This window comes from Protopterus annectens, chromosome 10.part0 (genome assembly GCF_019279795.1).
Source record: "Protopterus annectens isolate FY-2018-M chromosome 10.part0, PAN1.0, whole genome shotgun sequence".
NCBI lineage: Eukaryota > Metazoa > Chordata > Ceratodontiformes > Protopteridae > Protopterus > Protopterus annectens.
In genome coordinates, this window is record NC_056744.1 from 1,648,317,480 (window position 1) to 1,648,342,222 (window position 24,743).

The 24,743-nt window shown below is 41.2% G+C and overlaps 1 protein-coding gene across 1 annotated transcript in view; it reads left to right on the forward strand.

Annotated features, from left to right (window-relative positions):
* Positions 1–24,743, forward strand: part of LOC122814365 (zinc finger protein 729-like) — a 448,289-nt gene that overhangs the window by 46,324 nt on the left and 377,222 nt on the right. The window contains 2 exon segments of the mRNA XM_044086949.1: positions 14,273–14,399; positions 18,655–18,777. Coding sequence (XP_043942884.1) covers positions 14,273–14,399; positions 18,655–18,777 — 250 coding nt within the window.

Genomic DNA, 24,743 nt, shown 5'->3' on the forward strand with positions numbered 1-24,743 from the left:
ATTGCTTGATATTTATCACAAATGTTGAGCCTGATTTCATTCCCTATATTCCTCAACATGTGATTGGGATAAATTGCTTGATATGTATCACACATTTTGAGCCTGATTTCATTCCATATATTCCTCAACATGTGATCGGGATAACCTCTGTCTTTTAACAAATGAATTATGTAATTTATTTCTGTTTCACCATCTGACCTTTTACCAGACTCCTTTTTTGTGCCATCGGGTGGGCACTAGTAAAGTGTAAGTATGAACTGCTAAATGTGGACTTCCTAAAAAATCCTAGACTCAAAGCAACCTGCCAATACAGTCTTAGTTAGCATAACATCTAAGAAGTGAATGCTGTCAGAATCACAATTCATTGAAAAAGATAAAATAAAAATGTAGTATAATTCAAGTATTCAGCAAACTTAATAAAAAATGTCCAAGTAGCAACAACAATCCGAAACAAAACAGGTCCAAATAGCTACTGACTGGAGTCACAAAAATGCTGGAACGTGAAATAATGCACAGATTTTATTACAGGTTTAGCGCTTTCATGTAGTAACACTAGACTTCATCAGAACAAAAAATACATGAAATAATGCCGTTTAAATAGAAGTGACTGCATGCTAAATCCAATGGGATTCAAGTATTTTAATCCCAACCCATTTCCTGATGCCATCACTACCTCTAAAACATGATGATAGATAAAAATACATTAATGCCTGCTAAGTAATATATAGATAAAATACATTGAAAAAATACATTGAAAAATCCCTCCACAGTATGTTAAAACCAGAAAAATCACTTGTAAATATTACGCAAAATCGAGTATGAACCACTAAAAATTATATGTTTGCCTGTTAAAACCATATTGATTTAAAACAACTCCCTGCCTATTCAAACACATATCCTGGCTTCTAGGACAGGCTTAATGGATATATTATCATTAATTCCAGGCTTAACTGTGGCATTTAAAATGATTTGCCACTTTACTTCTCTCTCTCTCGCTTAATAAAACCTTCAGATTTCCGCCCCTTGGATTGGGATGTAATACTTCTAATAAAGCAAATCTGAAGATATGACATCCTGGACTGTCCCTAATATGTCTATATAATGCATTGTTGACATCACCTTTTCTAATTGCATATAAATGGTCATATATCCTGTTCCTCAGATGTCGACCAGTTTTTCCTACATAAAATGCTGGACAGTTGTCACATAATGCAAAATAAATGACTTTCTTAGTTTGACAGTTTCCTTTCATGAAATATATCCTGTACTTGTTGTGATTTTTAACCTGTATAGTTGGTTCTTCCAAAATAGCAAAACAATAATGGCATCTCCCACATTTAACAGTTCCTGTCTTTTTATGCTGATAGTATGCATTTCTTGTATATAATTTATTTTTCAAATTCTGTCCTATCTTATTGACAAATTTAGGTTGCTTTCCTACTTGCTCATAAATCATGGAATCACTTTTTAAAATGCTCCAATTCTGCAAAATAATATTTTTAACTTCAGAAGTATTTCTATTGTAGGGTAAAACACAGGCCCTATTAAATCCCTCACTTGTATTAACTTGATCTGTATGTATTTCATTCTGTATCCCTTGACCTAATAAGGGTTTATATTTCTTACCCCATTCATATGTAACGTATGTGACCACATCATCCACCATCTTGCTGGGATATCCTCTATCAGTAAACATAGTACCTATATATCTCAACTCCCATACCATGTCTGAATAATCCAAAGTCATATGGGCCGCCCTAATACACTGTCCTTTGACTATATTTTTCTTCAAATAATAGGGATGACAGCTGTTGTACTGAAAGTATGAATTACTGAATGTATCCTTTCTAAAAATCTGAGATTTAAAACCATGGGAGGTATGCGTAATAAGTGTATCTAAATAAAAAAGCTCTTTTACACTAGTGTTATGTGTAAATCGGAGAAATGTACTAGTAGTGTGTAAATAATCAACAAAAACCTCTACACTTTCAACATTACCACCCCAAATAATAAAAACATCATCCAAAAATCGAAAGTAACCCTGAATATGCTGCATCCAAACACTATTAAAAATAAACTCATTCTCCCAATCTAATAACACTAGATTAGCATATATGGGAGCACTGGCTGCACCCATCTCGACTCCCTTATTCTGTTTATAATACTCTCCTTCAAAATAAATTAAATTATAGTCGAGTACAATACTCATAAATTCAGTTATGAGTTTGATCTTTTCCCAGTCTAACCGTGTATATTTCCTTATACAATTCACAAACCTATCCATACCTTCCTCCCTGGGGATGCAAGAAAATAAATTGACCACATCTATGGTGACAAAAACCAACTGGTTCTTCCACAAGGATGGGGTTAATCTACTGAGAAAATCCCAAGAATCTTTTATAATATGTTCAACATTCTGATAAATTGGTTTTAACCAACTATCCACAACTTTTCCAAAAAGGAAGGTTTTTGACTTATTTCCTGATATAATGGGTCTATATGGAGGGTTCACTGTATCTTTATGTATTTTGGGGATGCCCATGATAGTGGACAACAAGAGGTGCTCTACTTTTAAAAATCTATACAAGTTGGCATCAATTCTGTCTTCTATTAAAAGTTCCTCCAATAAGGCATCAATGCGTTGATAGGCTATATTAACCTCATTAATGGAGGAAACCTTATAAGTGATCATATCCTGTAAAATGTTATGAATAGCATTTAAGTAATCAATTGTGTCTACCATAACCACACCACCCCCCCTTGTCAGGCTGTAAAATTTTAATATCCTTATTGGTATTTAAACTACGTAACAAATCTTGTTCTTGTTTACTAAAATTAAATCTTGTCACTGGCTGTCTAGTTCTATGAAGTTCATACAATTCATCTATGACAACTTTTTCAAAACTAGCCAATAAGGGATGTAATGGGGGGTTGAACGTACTGTTTTTCCTCAATTGCCCCTCCGGTCTCTTGATATTTGCATCCTTAAAATAAATACCAAGATTTAACTTCCGAACAAATAACTTGAATTCTACAATGCAGTCCACTATATTAAATTTCTGGTTTGGAACAAATTTTATTCTTTTACCAAACAAATCAAAATGAACATTTTGTATGTCCAAGGATGTATAGTTGTAAATATAAAAATCACCCCTTCCATATTGAACTGCATTGTATCTGACTATACTGGAATTGTCTAAAGGGGTCACCTTTGGCCCCTGTTGAACCTGTGTTGCGTGTAATGGGGTATCCAACTACCCCCTTTCCATTTCCCTACATTTTCCCATTCTGTTTCTTCCCCTAAAAAAGTTTGTAAATCACCATGTGAACCCCAACAATCCCTCTCAGAATACTTGTGTTTCCCAACCGGAACTCCTTTTCCCAATGATATACTTTCCCTTCTTTATATTGCTGCATGTCCCTGCGTAACTTTGCACATTTCCTGTTAAAAATCCGATTATTATTATTTTTTGCATACTGATATTGTTTATCATACAAATCTTGCCATTTATCAAATAATAAGTCTTGTGTAATACGAACATTCAGGTCATCGACCTCTTTCATAAGCTTACACATTTTACCATCATTGCATTTAAGAATGAATTGCATAAAAGTAATGCCAAAGTTGTCAAACATTTGATTACATTCCTGTAATAGATCACTAGACATTTCTATCCCCATAGGTTTTTTAAAAAAACTAAGGCCCATGTGTACAATACGTAAAGTAATACATTGATTTAAATAAGCATTACCTAGTTGTATATGTGCTTGAATAGGCAGGGAGTTGTTTTAAATCAATATGGTTTTAACAGGCAAACGTAATTTTTAGTGGCGCATATTCGATTTTGCATAATATTTACAAGTGATTTTTCTGTTTTTAACATACTGTGGAGGGATTTTTCAATGTATTTTGTCTATATATTACTTGGCAGGCATTGATGTATTTTTATCTATCATCATGTTTTAGAGGAAGTGATGGCATCAGGAAATGGGTTGGGATTAAAATACTTGAATCCCATTGGATTTAGCATGCAGTCACGTCTATTTAAACGGTATTATTTCATGTATTTTTTGTTCTGATGAAGTCTAGTGTTACTAGATGAAAGCGCTAAACCTGTAATAAAATCTGTGCATTAGTTCACGTTCCAGTGTTTTTGTGACTCCGGTCAGTAGCTATTTGGACCTCTTTTGTTTCGGATTATTCAGCAAACGTCTCAACTTTAGAGCCATCTGATTACCATAATGTAAAAATATCACACAGGAAATACACATAGAACCCCATCTAGCCCCTATATTTGGAATTAAGAAAAAAATATTTTCCCAATTCTAGAGGACGGTCTTGTCAAAAACCAGGGTGCTGTTGCTCCCGTAACCATACCAGAACATTGTTTGTAGTATACCCCTTCAAAAAACATAATCTCCTTGAATTCATAAAACAGTGTAATAACTTGATGAAAGAACTTCTCATTACAAAGATTGCTTCATAAAATCATTGTAATCCAATATCCTGGAGAATATTCGTAAATAAATCTTTGTCTAAAGTAACATGAAAATACTCATTCAGATATTCACTATGAGCCAAAAGGCATTAAAAATGACACACATCTTTTAAGATATAATGTCAATCTCACCTTCATTCTTGCTGGATGGGTTTGGAGCCGATCCTCGGCTCCGACTCAGCCTATACCAAAGCTCGAGAACTTTTTACCGTCTCGAGGCCCTCCCTATATCCCACAATGCTAGGTGTCCAATACCCAGATCTCGTTTGCCGCTTCAGCTGCGAGGTTGCGTTTTTACTAGCTCCAGGTCGTATAAAACTTTTTTACTAAGTTTATTTAGATATAAATAGCTAATTTCTTGTTAGATATTTTTCCTTTAGTGTCCCCTTTCTGATCCCTTGAGAAATGCCATTTAGAAACTCTCTTTGCTAGTAGTTTTCAGAGTTTCTCCCCCACCCCATCCCCCACCCTTTAGGGTAGAGTTAGTTTTTTCTTATATATATTTATATTTATTTTTCTACTAGTCTTGTTAACTGTATTTCTTATAGCAGTATTATTACTACTATATATTGTAGAGTTAGTTCTAGTGCGTGTGTGTGTTTGTAGTGTGTTGGGCACTAGTTTCTTTTTTCCTTGGTACCCTGTTATAGTGTTATTATGTCTAAGGATACTAAGGTCTCAACTTTCAAGAAGTGTGACTCGTGCTGTCAGAAGATGTCTCTGACAGATGGTCACACTTCTTGTGTGTATTGTTTGGGCCCACTACACCTGCAGGACTCTTGTTCGGTCTGTCATGCCTTCAGTCCGAGAGTCCTGCAGGAGCGTAGGAACAAACTTATTTTGAGGGGCTTACTTAAGCCTGAAGGGTCCCCGACTAAGCCTTCATTGGGTAAACCCTCCAAGCTTGCCAAACTGTCGGCTCCCTGTTCGGAGCCGTCGCCAAGAGGAGCTGCTACCTCCTCATCGGTTCTGGCTGGAACCGACACTTTGAGATCTCAGTCGGCTCCTGTTTTAGTGTCGGAGCCTTCTCTGAGCCAAAAACGCTCGAGATCTCCCTCTTTGGAGTCTGTTCGTTTGGCTCCGAGATCGCCGTTACTACAATCGGAGCGGAGCCATAGGTCACATTTCTATCTGTCTACCAGGCTTTCTGATCACGACCTCGAGAGGGTGGTCAGTAGACTCCTAAAGTCACAGGCACTTGCCCAAATGTTATCTAGCCCTTCTCAACAGCCTGTGGCTATCCCTACATCTTCAGCAATTCCTCCTCTGACTCTTCCATTATGCTCTGAGCCGGAGCTTGTTGGGGCTCGTATCATCGGTACGTCAGAGCCGATAACACACATTTCAGCTCCTTCGTCGGCTCTGATCTCTTCATTGGTTCCGTCCATGGAGGGATCCGGGTGCCGAGACTCCCTCGTCTGCTCCAAGGGGGCGAGTGGTATCGGACCCTTGTCCGACCCCGTTCTACCTCTCGATGCCTTTGCGCAGGTGAGCTCGGCCCCGACATCGACCTCGGAGCCGTCACTCTCGGTGCTGGGAGGGGTTCTCATATCTTCGGAGCAGGGACCTTCCTCTCTGCCCGATAGGTGCACCTTTGAGGTCATGAGGAGTGTACTGACTCCTGGGTCAGACCCACGATCGGCTCCTTCGGCTCCTCCCCCCATGGTGCCTACATCGGTCTCTGTTCACCCTCCTGACCCCAAGCGTGGAGAACAGATGCTCCAGGTTGCCCCATTGGATGTGTCTTCCTCTTCCAAGGCCTCCCCTGATCATTCAGAGGAGCCCCCACGGAAGAGAAAATGTAAGAGGAAACATGTTGACTCCCCCGAGTCAGTCACCTCAGACACCGATTTGGAGGATTCGGAAGGGTCCCCAAGGTCCCCCTTTGAGGATGTCTCCTTTTCAGACATCCTTGAGATCCTTAGGCAGAGGGGGAACTGGACTGCCCTTAACCCCTCCGAGGACGAGTCGGTGTTCCTGGATGCGTTTGGTTCTCGCCCCTCCACCTCCTGGGTGTCTCCGCCTTTCGACCCACTCATGGAGGTGGTGGCTCGGAAGGCGTGGACGGCCCCCGACACAGTGGAGCCAACTCCCCGTAGGCCCACAAAGTTTATTACAGCCCTGTCCGACAAACAGTTTCTTACGAAGGGTGTCCCGGCTAATGCCATGTTGGTTGCAGCAGCCACTAAGAAGGAGTTGGCTGATCCTTCTGTCCCTGTCCATCCACCTACTAAATAATCTAGGACAATGTCAGGTACGAGAAGCGGATGTTTTCTTCAGCGACGTTTTCCATGTGGTCGCTGAACTACCTGCACCATTTCACCCGCCTTCAAAGGGATGTCCTTAAGGAATTGGGTGATACCCTTCAGGATCCATCTGCTGCGGGGTCTCATAGGTTCATAGGTTCATACTAGGCTATCTGCCCTAGGGCATTTATAAGTGTAGCCAGACTGTGTTTGGCTTTCGCCACCCATTTTAAATTTATTTTGCATTGCCCTTTTTCGAGGTTAGTATACTGTGCCTCTGTCTAACAGTGATACAGAAGTGATACCTGGGGTAAACCTATGATCTCCCATCCACTCATCAAGATTCCTCTTGAAGAGAGTCAATGAGGGACTCTGCCTAACCTGGACTGGGATTTTATTCCGGAGTGAAGGGAACCTCTGGGTTATGAATCTGTCCCTCCAGCATGTCCTATTTATTTCAGTGCTGAGGTTCAAGTCTCTCGAGCGCATGGCTCGATGGGATTTGGATTTTCTGAGGTGCAGCATGTCCATTAATTCCGGGTTGGACATTGCTTTATACGTCAGGCACAGATCGCCTCTGAGCAGGTGGTATGCCACTGAGTAGAACTGGAGTTTCTTTAACCGGGCAGCATATGACATCTTTTTGAGCCCTTTGATCCTCTTGGTGAGGTGTGGTCTTAGGAAAAGATTAACTCCCAGCTGGCAACCCTTAACTCCATAGTTAATGCCTCCATGCGGCTCATTTCTTATGAGGCCGATGGGGCGAGTAGGGCCGCAGGCACAGGTGTAGCCTTGAGACGACATGCCTGGATGTGGTTGTGCAACTTTGCTGACCCCTTCAAGGCATCCTTCACCAACACCCCCTTTGATGGTTCAGCTTTGTTTGGACCACAGGTGAAGGATACACATACCAGGTGCGAGCAGGAAGGCAAGACTCTCTCTGCCGTGGGAGTCTGTTTTTCTACCCCATCTAGACAATACCCGAAAGGTCAGAAGGGTGGAAAAATGTGGTTTCGCAAACCCCAGGGAGTCATGCCTGACGCACGTGGCGAGTTTCCCTCCAGGGGCAGAGGAGGGAACAATAATAGACGCCGCCCAAGGGGCAGAGGGGGTCTGCAGAATCAGGGTAGGAGAGAATCTTTCTCTGACAAACCCTTCCAGCACCCCTGAGGGGCTGCCTGACTGTCCACCTTTGGAGGCAGTCTGGGGAAGATTGTCACTGTACCCAGAAGCCTGGCAACTCCTCACACAAGACAAATGGGTATGGTCTATCATATCCGAGGGTTACAAAATTCCCTTCGTCCACGCCCCTGTACAAAGAAACAGATCCCTTCCAGATGTTCCACCCGCGCTAAGGGATCAAACAATTCTGGAAATTTCAAAACTGCTGAAAAAGAGGGCCATCCAGCCAGTCCCAGCAGACCAGCAAGGATCCGGAATTTACTGCAAGTTCTTTTTGGTACCGAAAAAGACAGGGGACTGGAGACCCATTCTGGATCTCAGCAGACTGAACAGGTCTATAAAAAGAACAAAGTTCTGGATGGTCACGCTTCAGTCCATTCTAACCTTTTTGGGTCAGGACAATTGGATGTGCTCTATAGAACTTCAGGATGCGTACTACCATATCAAAATGAACAGGTGCTCCAGAATGTTTCTCCACTTCCGGCTGGGAGCCAGTCACTATCAATTCAGAGCCCTGTCTTTTGGTCTCACCACAGCCCCCAGGGTGTTCACCAAATGCATGGTAGTGGCGACGGCTCACCTGAGATGACAGGGATTCCAGGTGTTTCCATATCTCGACGATTGGCTCCTTACTGCTTCCACCAGGCATCAACTTCTGCGAGCCAGGGACTATACCATCCAGACTTGCTCCGAGGTAGGTATATCAATAAATTTCGAAAAGTCTGCATTGTCGCCTTGTCAATCTATAACATTTATAGGCGCAGAAGTAAACACAAAAGATCTGTCTGCAAAACTTCCTCCAGACAGAGTATCAGATATTCGCCGACATGTGCAAGTACTACTAAAGTGCAAGACGATTCAGGCCAGATTTGTACTAAAAACATTGGGTCTTATGGCGGCAGTGATCATTCTAGTCCCCCTGGCTCATTTCCACATGCGGATCCTTCAGTGGATGCTTTTTACCCAATGGTCCTTTCAACAGCTCCCAATGTCCCACAGAATAATGATTACTCAAACATGCAAAGACCACCTGGCTTGGTGGATGGTCTCCCCTACAGTTCTCCAGGGCAGACCATTTGTTCTTCCTTCTCCTGTTGCCACGGTGACCACGGATGCCTCCCTGATTGGGGGGGGGGCATTTTCAGGGCAGGACTGTCCAGGGAACTTGGCAACCCCTAGAATACCACCTGCATATAAACATCTTGGAGATGAGAGCGGTACTTTTAGCATTGCAAGCTCTTCAGGACTCTCTACCTATCAGGACTATTGCAATTCAAACAGACAATATGTCTGTAGTGTGGTACATCAACAAGCAGGGCGGAACCAGATCCTACCCCTTCTGTCGAGAAGCACTCAGACTCTGGCAGTGGGCGATCTCTTCCCAACAGTTTCTGATAGCAACGCACATCCCCGGGAAGTCCAATGTCATAGCAGACAGGCTGAGCAGACCATTCTCATGCCTCACGAGTGGTCTCTCAGTCAGTCAGTAGCGGACAAGATTTTCCGCAGATGGGGTCAACCTTGCTGCAACCTTTTCACAACCCCTCTCAACAGCAAGTGTGAAGACTTCTTCACTCTATTCCCCCTCCCTGGCCATTCCCCCAGAGATGCTATAGTCCACGATTGGCCCCAGGATCTTCTGTATGCATTCCCTCCATTTCCCTTAATTCCCAATCTGATTCAGAAAGCGACGGCTTTGGGTTCCAGGATGATCTTCATTGCCCCTTACTGGCCTCGACAAATTTAGTTCCCATTCCTGCATCATCATCTGTTGGAGCAGCCCTCGAGTCTGGACCCAGTGCCAGACCTGTTGGTCCATCAGTCGGGCGGGCTGCACCAATCCCTTCAATCTCTCAACCTCACAGCTTGGTTGCTCCACTTCCAACCTTAGCCAGGCTTCCGTAGATTTCTCAGCCAGTACGTGAAATCATCCTTTCTTTACATAAATCTACTACCAGAAAAACCTATGCTAGTAAGTGGAAACATTTCTCCTGCTGGGCAGAGACCAGGAACATAGATCCCTTTACAGCCCCTGTCCACACTGTTCTGGATTTTTTGGCAGAGCTCTTTTGAGGAGGCTCCTCTTCTGCCACCATTAGAGTCTGTTAAATAAAAACAATGATAACAACACAGGAGGCTCAGATGCAAAAGTTTACTAGTGTACACCAGGAGGCAAAAAACCATACAAGTACAGAGTTTTGTCTGACATGATGCAGGAAATACACAATTTTATATAGTCTTACATTCAAGCTGTGCCCACCTTACTGACGTGGTTAGTCACAGGGCACCTACATCACTATGGTCTACAATATTCTATTCATAAGAAAAGCTGATGTTATACATTTTAAAAAGTTTTCCCATGGGAATAATACAGCCTTGCAAAGCACCTGGTTAGTTATAATGTCTTTCTGTAAATGTTACTCTTTCAAGGTTTCAGGCCTGTTTGAATACAATAGTTGGTTCAATCTTGTAATACACTTCTTTGTTCTTCTTGCAACATTACTTCAGCAGCTGTGTCTTTATCTTGGTAACATTCACAAGGCCAATTATCTCAGAGGAAGGAAGAAGATTTTCAATGCTTTATACATTATATTAATTATATTAATTTTCTGACCCAGCAGATAATCATTAGTGAAAAACATAAGCTTGCTGAGCTGGCTACTGCCAGGGTCAGAGTTCAAATACACTGCAGCTCCAAAGCTTCAAGTAATTACATGTAAAATCATTCGTATTGCCATATTGTAAATAGAATAAAATGCATTATATACTATTTGCTTTTAAACTAGCACTTTATACATGTTCAAATACATATTTTTCTAACAGAGTCCAATTGGCTGCCATCACTAATTTTCATGCTGGACTGTCAGAGACCAGCATCATGTCCCATAAACTTTGTAAAGCCTTTCTCAAAGGAACTGTATTACTCAGGCCTCCAGTTAGAGTTACCCCATCTCCGTGGGATCTGAACCTTATATTATCCTCTCTGATTCTACCTCACTTTGAACCTGCGGCCAACTGTTTTTTAAAGTTGCTCTCCTGGAAGACTCTCTTCTTAGTAGCTATCACCTCAGCTAGAAGAGTGTCGGAACTTCAAGCCCTCTGCATTCGTCCTCCCTATCTTGTTTTTCACAAGGATAGAGTCTCACTTAGAACTAACCCTTCCTTTTTACCCAAGGTTCCTTCTGAGACAAACCTGAATCAGGCTATTGAGATTCCTGTCTTTTTTCCTAACTATTCACAGAGCTGAACAAAAGCTGCACTTTTTGGATGTTCACAGGCAATTACGTTTTTATTTGGATAGGACAAAGCAAATTAGGAAGTCAGACCAACTCTTCCTGTCTTATGCTGAGGGCAAGCAGGGCTTGCCAGTTTCTAAAGTATCTTTATCCAGATGGCTGGCTTCAATCATATCCTTCATTTACCAATTAAGACACAAAGAACTCCCTGTAAAACCAAAAGCTCATTCCACCAGAGTGTTAGCCACATCGGTAGCTTTTCAAGCAAAGCTTCCAATGGAATCTATTTGTGCTGCAGCCACGTGGGCCACTCCTCATACCTTTATTTCTCATTACAAGTTGGATATGGCCTCCAGGAATCGGGCTGAGTTTGGTTCCACTGTGCTCAAGAGTCTGTTCCAATGAGCCACCCAGGACTAAGGTGCTAGGGACGCTGTCCCATCCAGCAAGAATGAAGGCGAAATTGACAACTTAACATTAAGAAGTTATGTACCTACCATAACGTTACATGTTAGTTGTCTTCTTCTCGCCTTCTTTCTTGCGTCCCACGCACCATCCCCCTAGCCTGGACAGACTGAGAAGAATCCTTCTGAGGCCGTATTCCTCTACTGGACTATTTCTAGGTTATGTCCCCCTCTGTTACCACTGTAGGTAATCCTTATAGTTGGGACAGGTGTCTCCATGGTGTTAGCTCTATCAAACGAGATCTGGGTATTGGATGCCTAGTATTGTGGGATATAGGGAGGGCCTCGAGCCGGTAAATAGCTCTTGAGCTTTGGTATAGGCCAAGTCAGAGCCGAGGATCAGCTCCGAACCCATCCAGCAAGAAAGAAGGCGAGAAGAAGACAACTAACATGGAACGTTATGGTAGGTACATAACTTCTTATTCTTTATCATCCATTTTATTTCAAAGCCATATTAACATAAATAGCAAAGGGTTTAGTCTTAGACCATTTTGCATCCACAGTCAGTCGAAGGGGCAGGTCAAGTTTGTTTTTTTTGGATTTTTGGAATTCCAAAAACAGTTGTTACTAATGGTTTCATAACCATCAAAATTTTGAAGTTCAATCCTATTAATAGTCCACTCAAATTAAAGGTTATTCAACTCCCAGTCTATCTTAGAATAAGCAATATTAATCTTATTGACAGAAATAATTCTGTAGTTAGATTCATTCATTGTTCATTAATGTTGTTATGTTTGTCTTTCGGCTTTTTCCCGGTAAGGGGTCGCCACAGCGGAACTCCGGTCCGCTAATGATTGGCAGTAGATTTTTTACGAAATGCCGAGGTGCCAGCTCGACGCCCAACCTTCAACGAAGGCACGCCCATTTACGCACGCATGTCTTTCAAACGCTAACCAACCATGGGGAGGACATGCAGACTCCACACAGAAGGCAGTCCCAAGCCATAAATCTAACATTTTTTCCACAATGTTGTCCCATCTCCATAAAACCAACCAACCCTGTTCTCATGCTTCATAACATGTAATGATTTGTCTGTAACCAAATTATCAATCTCTTTTTTCTACATAAGTTGTATTAAGCAAAAATGGCTAAAACTGAAATCAAGAAAATCATTCTATTATAATTTATTAAATGAGCTTAGTGATGGATCTAATGGTGGATTGCAAGTACTTTTGTTTCAAAGCACAATTCCCACTATCGTAATGGCTGTGTTCATTGAACATTAACTCAAGATTAAACATTCTAGAAAGCATTTTTAAGTCCATTATTAACTTTGTATAATTAATAGTCCCACCTGGAACAAAATGTAAACCATGGTCAGTTACAAATGTAAGTCAGTAGCTTTGCAACTAGCATAATTGTAAATGGTAAGTCCATTCTTAGTAGTGCTAACCTCACTAGGCAGGTGACAATCATTCATGATTAAAACTGTCGTATCCAATATGCCACCACAACATGAATTATTATAATTGTTGTTAAAATATTGAGACCAATGCTTGGAACAAGTGAAATGTCCAACTCACTGTTAACTCTGAAACCCACACTATGCGCTTACTTGATCTAGCTGTATGCTGATGTCAGCTGTCTTCGGAAGGCGTCAGCAGCACAATAATCTTGTTGCTCTTTTCTTTTCTATGGCACTGATCTAAGAGCTGCTCTACGGTAAAACTGATTAGACCTTCATAAGACATTTAAATTTGCAACTGAACCATAACTACACAGTGGTATTTAATTAACGTGCTGCGGTAGCGTTGTCGCCTCACAGCAAGACGTTGTCCTGTTCGATTCTCAGCTAAAGCGTCTTCTGTGTGGAGACATGCGTGAATGGGTGTACCTTCTTTGAAGGTTGTACGTCAGGACTGGCAACTCAGTACGTAAAAATCTGCTGCCAATGATTAGCGGACCAGAGTTCCGCTGTGGAGACCCCTAACTGGGAAAAGCCGAAAGATACAACAACAAGAAGCAGAGGTGTGATTGGCTGCAGACCTGTGCAACATTTAATTAGAGACTGGAATGCAAGCAAGATTGCCGTGACATTGACAGCACCACCAGTGAAGTGAGATGCGTTTTTGGTTTTGTTTTTAATATAAAAGAGGTAAACTAATTAGTTATTTATGGCACAACTGACCACTTAGTGATAGGCTGAATACTGTCAAACTCCTAAGTTTCATTAAATAATCAACTTTACAATCTCTTGTAGACAGCAGCGGTCACTAAATGGATTGACTGATAAGGGTGCCATATTGCCTTGCAACAGCTCTGCTGGAAAGCATTTGTCTGTTTGTTTTGAGCTATTAAGCCACATCTGACTCCTACAGATTCCATTAGTAGTCACCACCCAGAGTTAGTTTATAAGTCCCGATAAAGCAACATGTTGACAAGTCTTGGATATTTCATATCATCCCAGATGTTGTATTTATAGCTATAGAGGGATATGCCTTTGGGTTTTATTCACTAACCATATACTTTATTTCTTATTGTATGATATTATTCTGTTGTGTAATAAGGTTGAGTATTTAAAGGGGCACTTCCATTCCATTCCATCTACCTGCTAAATAAGCAAAATGACACCAAATGCCAATTGTTTTTGTTGAAAACTGCATACTTTATGTTGCATTGAATAAAATCACATTTCCCCTTTTCAGGTACCAGAAGCCTTTGAAGATGTTGCTATCACCTTTTCAGAAGAAGAGTGGAAGATCTTGACAAAAGAAGATAAAGAGCTTTACAGGGAAGTGATGGTACAAAACTTTGAAACGTTGGTTTCATTAGGTAAGTACAGTCCAGCTTTAGGAAGTCAGATCTTTGTTCTAAACGTAAGAAGAGTATCTTCATTCTCAAAGTTACAAGTGTAATATTAAAATTCTTAGCCAGGATAATTCAGAAGCATGTACTTTTTACTTAGTAGGGGGAAGGAATGCCTTCCTTCTTTCATTTCAAATGCTGCTGAGAATGCTAAATTCTGTCCTTGCTTTTTCTTTTACAGGTTCATAGATTCCTAGATTAGTACTAGGCTAACTGCCCTTGTAGGCCATTTTAAGCCTGTCTGATTGCCCCATATAAGAATCAAGCACTGCACCTTGCGTCTGTAAGGTAAACACCTTAACCATTATACCAATCTCCCACCCAAATGTTGTTAGAAATGTGTTCCTTACACCCTTTGTAAAGGTATATTTTAGCTGGATTCAAACCATTACCTACCTGTCTCCTTTATTTAAACTCACTGTACTTACACCTTGTGCCACAGAGATAAGCTTCCTTTCTTTCTTTCCCATCATTTTGTCTCTGGAACTCCCTTGAGCTCTGCTTCGATAAGATTCTTCTTGTCCTCTCCTTGTCGATTATAAATGTGCTGCCTCATATATATAAAACCTCTTGGCATATTCTGCTTTACCATTATGTTACTGTAGTATTTAAGACTTTTTAAATTAAATTGCATTACTTTTTACTTTTACACTACTGTTTGCCAGGGATGTGCAGATTTTTTTTTTTTTTTTTGCATGAAGCAGCCATCTTTAAAAAGTGTAGTCCCTGTTAATATAGCTAATATCACCTTCGGTATTCCAAAGAGTATATATTCTCATCTGGTAGTCTGTCCTTCAAAGAGGAAGTCCATTCATTTCTGTTTTGAAGTGTACTGTTTGTTGACAGATTATGACCTGTTAGACATTTCAGTCAGTTCACAGATGACAAAGGAGGTTTGGCTTCATTAAATGAATTCCTTAGAATCACTCAGTATGAAAGTGGAGAATAAAGAATCCAAGTCTAAAAGATCATTAAAGTTTCAACTTTTTCCTGAAATATCTCTAGTGTCATATGTATCTAACTTTCTCTTGGTGTTCTTGTAATCATACAAAATACTTCAGGTGAGGCTTCTGTATAAAATGTGTAGCTACAGTGTTACGTACCTCCTGTCAAGAATGCTGCCTTCCATGGCTTTCAGTTTGTAATTAATCTCACCTACTCTTTTGTCCCCTTGCAACTATCTGGAAGTATTTGTACCTCATTTATTGCACAGTCATATGAGCAGTTGTTATGGTCTTGGACCATTTTCAGATGTGAGACTTTGAAAGATGCTACAGAAACACACAGCAACTTAAACTGCGTGTTACAGAGGTAGAGTATCATTATTGATGGCTTGGAGAGAAACTGGAAAACTTTTGAATGAGATGGCTTGTCAAGGTGGATGATTTCTATAAGTTATCTTTCTATGGGTAGATTACAGTTGTCATCTGAAAAGACAGAAATCAGAGTAATGAAGTACCATTTCATCATTTAATGTGTGTTTTGGGTTATACTACAGCATCACTTTTTACTTTTTATTTACACTTTGTTGACCGGGTTAGTCCTGTGTTTGTTCTCCACGTTTCTTTCTGTTAAATCTCTTCTTGCCTTGCTAGGTTTATTTCCTACGGTGTCTAACATTAATATACAAGGATTAATAATATGTGAACATATTTTTGCTGTTTGCCTTTTTTACAGACTGTAATAAGGTTTAAGAATTGTAGTTTTAAATGTCTGTGTCATCCAGATTTTGTCATAGGCATTACTAGGCAACTGAGCCTCTTGGTTATTTCCATTTTGCCAGTCACACTGGAGTGAATTTATGAATGCCAAACCAGTTGTGCAACTCCTTATTAAAGGCTGACATAGTGTCTCACTGCTTAAATTGGTTGGGAGCTTGTTCCAGAGAAAGGGCAGGTACTGCATGACTAATCTTATCCTTCTCCCTGCCATATGTATTTGTTGGAGTTGATTTGAATCTCTGACCCTAGTGTTATCTGGACTGTTTGATTTATTGAGGTAAAAGTGTTCTTGGATTACTGGTTCCCTTATATCCCTAAAAGCAAGGTACAAATCATCCCTAAGGAGAATCTATGAAAATAAGTGTAGAGAGGAAGCCTCCAGTGTTTCTTAATAGTGCTGGTCTTTTAAGATCCTGACCTTTTTAGATAAAACATCTAGAGTCTTTCCAATTGCTTTATATGCTTAGTAAGGTACATCCCAGAGGGGGTGCTGTATTCAGTGATGGGTCTGATCAGCATGGAGTTCAAGGATGTGAGGACTTCATTTTATGTGACAGAAATACCTTTTATTATAAACTAAGTAAGTTAAAGGATTTCCTAATCACTCTTGCACACGATGGTCAAACTTAAGGGTGCTGTCCACCAAAATACCCAGGCCTCCCATGACATTTCCATTTTGAAGTAGTGTTATCTGTGCTCTACGCCAGAGCTATGGGTTGTGTACCAAATGCTACAGTGTTGCACTTTTTGGCATTGAACTGTAGCCCACTTTTAGTACACCAGCTATTGACGAGTGCATGTATGTCAGAGGCGTACTTGATGATGACTCCTAGCTTACAATCATCTGTGAACTTTGTTAATCAGGGAATCTCTTTTTATAAGTGGAGATCAGACAAGCAAATACCAAACAGCAGAGGTCCCAGAATTAATCCCTGCAGAACTCCACCGATCACTTTCACACTCTCAGGGAATGCTCCCTCATACTTTTACTGTATCAGTCTTGTCTCTAAGCATCTGGCTCTTCACCTAACCATGTACAGGTCAGTTTGGTGAACCTTCAACTTGTTTATTATATTTGCATGTGGTATGGTATCAAATGTCTTGGCAAGGTCAAGGAATGCTATGTGGACTGCTTGCCCACAGTCTACATCCTGAGTAAATCCAAACTCACATAGGAGTGAACCAAAACAAGTGGCAGTCAAAAACCAAACTTCAAATGGCATTAAAGTCAGGAAATGTAATGGTATGTAAGCGCTTTCGCAGTAGTTAAAGAATACTGCTTCTTCAGACATTAAAACCAAACCAAATATTGCTTAGTATTAAACAGAGAAACCAATAATACTGTAGCCAATCACATAAAAGAATATATCAATACCCTTGCAACAATAACCTTAAAAGAGCTGTAAGAGAACTAGCCTGCTGATTTAAAGACACAGCATAGTAAAATAGCATAAAAAAACAGCATAAGAAAGTAGTATAAGAAAAAACAGTGTGAGAAAAACTGTGCATAATAGTACTAAAGAAAAACATTCATACAGATACTTGCTGTTAAACATAAAAATGCACATATAAAAAACATACGCAAGGCATGTTCAGAAATATTAATTATTTGTGTAGATATCTGGCTTTGAGTAGGGGTTTTAACAGAATCTTATCATTCAGACCCCTTCCCGCATCTGCCCTTAATCTGATGATCCATCTTGTTTCTGATACTTGAGTTAAATTCCTGATGTGTCCTCCACATTCATTCACTGCACTCTTTTCCATAACCAAAAATGTAAGTGTGTGTGTTAAACCATTACCAGCTACATGCGTAGCCAAGGCATTAGTAGCATTCCCAGTCCTGTTGTCATATATATGTTCCCTTATCCCATTTCTGATCTGCCTGTTGGTCTTCCCCAAGTAGAAAGATGAACACTGGGTACAAGAGGCCAAGTAAACCACATTAAATGAATCACAGTTGGCATCATCCCTAATGGTGAACACTCTGCCAGTATTAGGGTGCTTGAAAGATCCCGAAGAGTCAGTGCATGCACAAAAATTACTTCAGAATTGTCTTTGACTTTTATGGCTATTCTGTGTTCATGGGAAGCTTTTTTTTTCTCATATACTTTATTAATTTCTTTATCTAGTTGTTTGATTTCTCCTTAATTTGCGGGTCATTTGATCTGCTGTATAGTTTTAGGATTTTTTTTCCCTTTTTACTACATATTTTATTAACATTTGAGGACTACCTCACTGGTTTGCTTTTGAATGTCCCCATTTGCTTGGATTTAGTCAGGACTGCCAATTTAATCCATTTGTCCAGGTTTGTGTCATACTTTCCTGCATAACTCTTTGCATTGTTATCATTATAGGTAATCATTACTGCTGTCCGTACAATTGTATCATGTTTTGTCAGTCTGTGGAACTTCTGTCTTTGGCACACACTGAAACTTGGTAATTCCAGGCATCCCGGCTAATTTATCAAAATAAAATGTATTGTTTTTATCTCTGTGCAGGTTACAAAATACCCAAAAAGAAGTTATTGCTGCTATTCAAAGGAGATGACAAACTGTCAAAGCCTGATGTGGAGGGTGAAAATACCACAGAACAGAAAGGCGGCCATGACAGTAACCACCACAGTAAGTAAACAGTTTAATTATATTTTTTTCTTACTGATTGTAATCATTTTCAGGAAGACTAGAGAAAATACACAGAGCTCTATGGATTAAGTGTTATGATACTAAAATGCCATAACGATAGTGTAGGTTAAAAACAAGTATGTAATGCTCTGTGGACTTTTTTAACTTCAAGATGTTTTTCACATTGACTGTGGCACTAAACTGGGAGAGTATGGACTTGTGGAAGATGTGGTAAAAGTTCAGAAGCTGGACTTGTATGTCTATAGGTGGTAATCCATTAAGTACAGAAGAAGTAATTAGGGACCAGGGGACCCAAGTTGATAGCAATCTCTCATTTGACAACCACGTGGCCAAAGAGGTTAGAAAAACATTTTATGTAGCCCACCTAATCATGAAGGGATTCACATCTAGATCAGGGGAGGTCATCAGGCCCATAATTGAGTACAATGCCCCTTTTGGGATGTACCTTACCAGACACCTGCAGCAACTGGAAAGACCCCAAAAGTACCTCACCAAGAGGATCAAAGGGCTCAAACAGATGCCATATGCTGCCCGGTTACAGAAACTCCAGCTCTACTCAGTGGCATACCGCCTGTTCAGAGGCGATCTGTGCCTGACGTATAAAGCCATGTCCAACCCGGAATTAATGGACATGCTGCACCTCAGAAAATCCAAATCCCATCGAGCTATGCGCTCGAGAGACTTGAACCTCAGCACTGAAATAAATAAGACATGCTGGAGGGACAGATTCATAACCCAGAGGCTCCCTTCACTCTGGAATAAAATCCCAGTCCAGGTTAGGCAGAGTCCCTCATTGACTCTCTTCAAGAGGAATCTTGATGAGTGGATGGGAGATCATAGGTTTACCCCGGGTATCACTTCTGTGTCACTGTTAGACAGAGGCACAGTATACTAACCTCGAAAAAGGGCATAGCAAACTAAATTTAAAATGGGTGGCGAAAGCCAAACACATTCTGCCTAGGCTTATAAATGCCCTAGGGCAGATAGCCTAGTATGAACCTATAAAATAATGATTTCCATGGAATTTATCACAATGTGGAATTGCTTACTTGTAAACTCTTTCAGACTGGGTGTAATTAATCAATTGCTTACATTTCTTTACTGGGATTATGTGGGCCATGCAAAACTCCTTTGCAACAACAGACCAGGAAGAAAAGCTCCATAACAGTAACATTTATAAGTGCATCGTAGTTGTAGTAGCATGAAAATTAGGTAAAGGGTGTCAGGTAAAATAGTTGTGATTTACATAGAGACATACAAAAACAAACTCATCTTGCATAATAAACATCTTACAGTGCCAGGACTAGAAGAAAATCCAGTGAAGAATCCTCAAGACATGGACACATTTCTACAATGGGGTTAGATCAGGCCCAGGGGGAGGATGGACCCCCTACTGTAGAAGGAAGTAGTAGTCCACAAAAACTGATAGGCCAAAAAAGAGTCATATAGACGAAAGAATGGACTACTGAGGATAAGAAAGAAATTCGGTATTGTTACTATTACGCAAAAAAGGCCAGAATTTCTGGACAGAAGATATACAAAATGAGTAAGAGAAAAATATTTGCACAAGAAAAAAGTACAGTTTTGTACCTACCATAAATGTACATGTTCGAAGATCCACATTGCTGCAGTCCTTACATATGGGTAGTCCGCTGTCCTCGGTCAGCCCGAATACCAAAGTATTAGGCTGACATCGGTCATGGGCGCTCAGATCTGACATCAGAGCGTCAGGGTATAAAAGCGCATGACCGACGTCATATCCTCAGTCTTTTCTTGCCCCAGATGTCAGAAGGCCCTAAAAAGAAAGGCCACAGCCCAAAAACAGGATACCTCCCAAAAACATGCCCAACAACAACCATCACCCAAACCATATAACCATGCCAAACTACAGAGGGGAAGGAGGGAGGGTAAATTGGACTGCAGCAATGTGGATCTTCAAACATCTACATTTATGGCAGGTACAAAACTGTACTATGTTCTTCATCTCACATTACTGCAGTCCTTACATATGGGTAGAATCCCAAAGCAGAGGTAAAGGGAGAATGGCAAAATCATAAAGCATTAGGGGCTGCTAAAATGCCCTGTAATATTGCAGTGGCAAATCCAGCCCTAGACTTAGAATAAAGAGGAAGGTGGTAATGCTTGGAAAAAGTATGTACTGAACTCCAAGTGGCTGCTTCCAAAATATCTTTTGTAGCTACCCCCCTTAGAAAGGCAGTAGAAGTGGCAGTAGCTCTAGTGGAATGAGGTCTGATTCCAGCCGGAATCTCCTTACCATGATGGGAATAACAGAAAGAAATACAAAACCCAATCCATTTAGAAATAGTTTGTTTTGAAACAGGTTTTCCCTGAGAACCCAAAGCAAAAGAAACAAACAACTGCTGAGACTGCCTGAACCCCTTGGTTCTGCTCAAATAATAACGTAACTGCCTGTGAATATCCAAAGTATGCAAAATCTTCTCCCTTTATTTTGGGGGTTTGCATAAAAAGTAGGCAAATGAATAGTTTGGTTCAAGGCCACACTAGAAACCACTTTAGGCATAAAGGAAGGATTAGTATGCAAAGATACCCTATCCTTATGAAAAATCAGGAAAGGTTCCACTGCCATAAGGGCCTGTAATTCAGAAACCCTTCTTGCAGAGGTAATGGCCAACAAAAAAGCAGTCTTCCATGATAAATACTTTAATTCGGCCGTAGCTGCAGGCTCAAAAGGTTGTAGAGTAAGCTTTTCCAACACAAAATTGAGATCCCAAGCAGGAGTAGGAGCTCTACGTGGGGGTCTTATGTTCTTTGCCCCTCTAAGAAATTGCTTAAACAAAGGATGGGAAAATAAAGGAGGATCACAGTCATAGTGAGCAGAAATGGCTGCAGCATGAACCTTTATTGAGGAGAAAGACAAACCCTTGTCCAATAACTCAGTAAGATATTGAAGAGAAACACTTAAATCAGGCTTGGAAACATCAAAATCCTTCGCTTTGCTCCAAAGAAAAAATCTCCTCCATTTATCAGCGTAAACTTTCCTTGTACTAGGCCTTCTGGCCTCCAAAATAACATTCAAAACTTGTTGTGGAAGCTGAGACCCTCCAGGGTCTAAAACAGAATATGCCAGGCTGTGAGATGCAGAGACTGAATCTTGACATTGAGGAAGTGATTGCCCTCCTGAGACAAAAGATGCGGAATCAAAGGCAGAGGCCATTGGGGCTCCCGTACCAAACTCCTCAGTAGTGGGTACCAGTGCTGTCGAGGCCAATCTGGCGCTATCAGAATCATGGATGGCTTGTCTTTTCTGGCCTTCAGGAGTACTTTGGGAATGAGAGGCAGAGGTGGAAAGGCATAGACATGAAGATTGCTCCAACTGAATGATAGAGCATCCACCTTCCAAGCTGTGGGATGAAACATTTTTGTGCAAAACTTTGGCAACTGCTAATTTAGTGGAGAAGCGAACAGATCTATGTCTGGAGTCCCCCATGACACTGTCAACTTTTGAAACACATGAGGATCCAGTTTCCACTCGTGAGGATCCACAATTTGTCTGCTCAACACATCCGCTAAGGAGTTCTGTGCTCCTGGTAGAAACCTTGCCTGAAGATTGAGGTGTAAACTGAGAGCAGTCTCCCACAAAATCATCGCTTGCCTGCAAAGAGGGTACGAATGGGTTCCCCCTTGCTTGTTGATGTACCACATGACAGTAGTGTTGTCTGTTTGAATCAACACCTGTCCTGGGTGAAGAAAATCCTTGAAAGCCATCAATGCAAATTGGACTGCTAACATCTCCTTCAAGTTGATATGCAAATGTTGAAGTCTGACAGGCCACGTGTCTTGCACCCATTTTCCATTGAGGTGTGCTCCCCAAGCCTTGTCCGAGGCATCTGTCGTTAGAATCTGACTCGCCTCTGGTCGGGTCACAGAGAGTCCCTTGTTTAGGTGACATTCCTGAGCCCACCACAAAAATTCTTTCTGAATGCAAGGTATTATTTGAATGACAGTGTCTAGATCCTGGCAGTGTTGTGTCCATACATTTTTGAGATACCATTGAAGCTTCCTCATATGCAGTTTGGCATTGGGAAGCACCAGAATACAAGATGCCATGAACCCCAAGGCTTGAAGGACTGTCCTTGCAGTCAGCCTGGACTGTAGAGACATTTGATGGAAATAAAGAGAAAGGCTTCTTTGTTTGTCCGGGGTCAAAAAGGCCATCTGGGAAGCTGTATTCAGTCTCACACCCAGAAAGCACATGTCCTGAGAGGGTACTAGACTGGACTTTGTTTCGTTCACAGAATACCCTAGGCATCTTAACACTACCATCACATACTGTAGATGATGCAGAAGTTCGTCTTTGTGTTGTGCAATAATCAGGCAATCGTCCAAATAAGGATAAATCTGTATTCCTCTTAACCTGAAAAAGGCTATCACTGGAGCCAGAACCTTTGTGAACACTCTGGCTGCAGTAGATAAGCTAAAGGGCAATGCAGAGAACTGATAATGTAAATTTCCAGCCGAAAAGCAGGTACCTCCTGCAACTGGGCCTGATAGGAACATGAAGATAAGCCTCTTTGAGATCCAGAGTTACCATCCAGTGATCTTTTCCCAACAGAGGTAAAAGCTGTTGTAATGTCAGCATTTTGAACTTTGGAATGTCCAGATAAGTGTTGAGGATAGATAAATCCAAAATTGGTCTCCACGTGTTCCCTTTCTTTGGTACTAGAAACAGGCGAGAATAAAATCCTAGTCCCACTTCTGACAGAGGAACTGGCTGTATAGCTCCTATTTGAAGAAGCAAAGAAATCTGCTTGTGAGCCTCTATCCTTTGCTGAGGAGGAACGTCTGGCATGCCTTTGAAAGGAGGCAATGTATGGAAATAAAACTTGTAGCCTCGGTTTATAATGTCCAATACCCATTTGTCCTGGGTGACTAAAAGCCAGTTTTGCTTGAAGAGTGCTAACTTTCCTCCCAAAGGAGCTGCCAGGGAAGAAGAATCTGGCAGCTGAAAATGCAGGTCATTGGACCTGTTTACGAAAGGACTGGCCCCTGCCCTCACCTGCAGATTGTGCAGGTGAACTCCAAGTTCTAGGCCTGAATGTACTGTGAGCTCTGCCCCTGCCACGTCTAGATCTACCCCTAGACTGAGAATCAGAAGAAGGGTAGGTCCACCCCTTAGTAGGCCAATTTCTACTAAACTTTGAAGGTTGCACCTGCAAAAAATCTTTAACAGTCTGCATGGACTTAGCCTTGTCTTCCATTTTCTTCAATACCGACTCCACAGGGGGACCAAACAGAACTTCAGACTGTAAAGGGGCATCCAGAATTCTAGTTTTAACATGCTCGGACAAATTCTGATCCTTAAGCCAGGCATGCCTACGAAGAACTGACCCAGTGGCAGCCACCCTAGAAGAGGCCTGTACAGCATCAAAACCACACTGCAAAGAATGCTTACCCACCTGTTCAGAGACATGTACTAAATCTTGCAATTCTTTACACTCTATGCCCTCTGCCAAAGCATCCACTTTAGATTGTAGCTGAGAGAGGAGGAAATTCTGATATTTCAACATATGAAACTGGCAATTTAAAGCCCTCATTGCTAAAGTAGAAGAGGTATACACCTTCTTACCCCATCGATCCAAAGCTCTAGCTTCCTTATCTAGAGGAACCGGATTCTTTACAACAGAAGCTCTAACACCCTTAGGCCCCTGACTAATAGTTTCTGGGTCCGCCCTAGGACTCTTATACAGATATTTATGAGCCTCAGGCACCCTGTAATACCTGTCCGGTTTAACTGGCGCAGGAGGCAAAGAATCTGGATTAAGGGAAGCCTCCGAGAAAACATCTTGAACAACATCCAAAACAGGAGGTATAGCCAAGGGTCTATGCTGTGGTAAAAACAAGAATTCCCTAAGCCTCTTTCGTGAATCAGAGAAATCCTGTCCTTCCCACTTAAAATGCTCCCT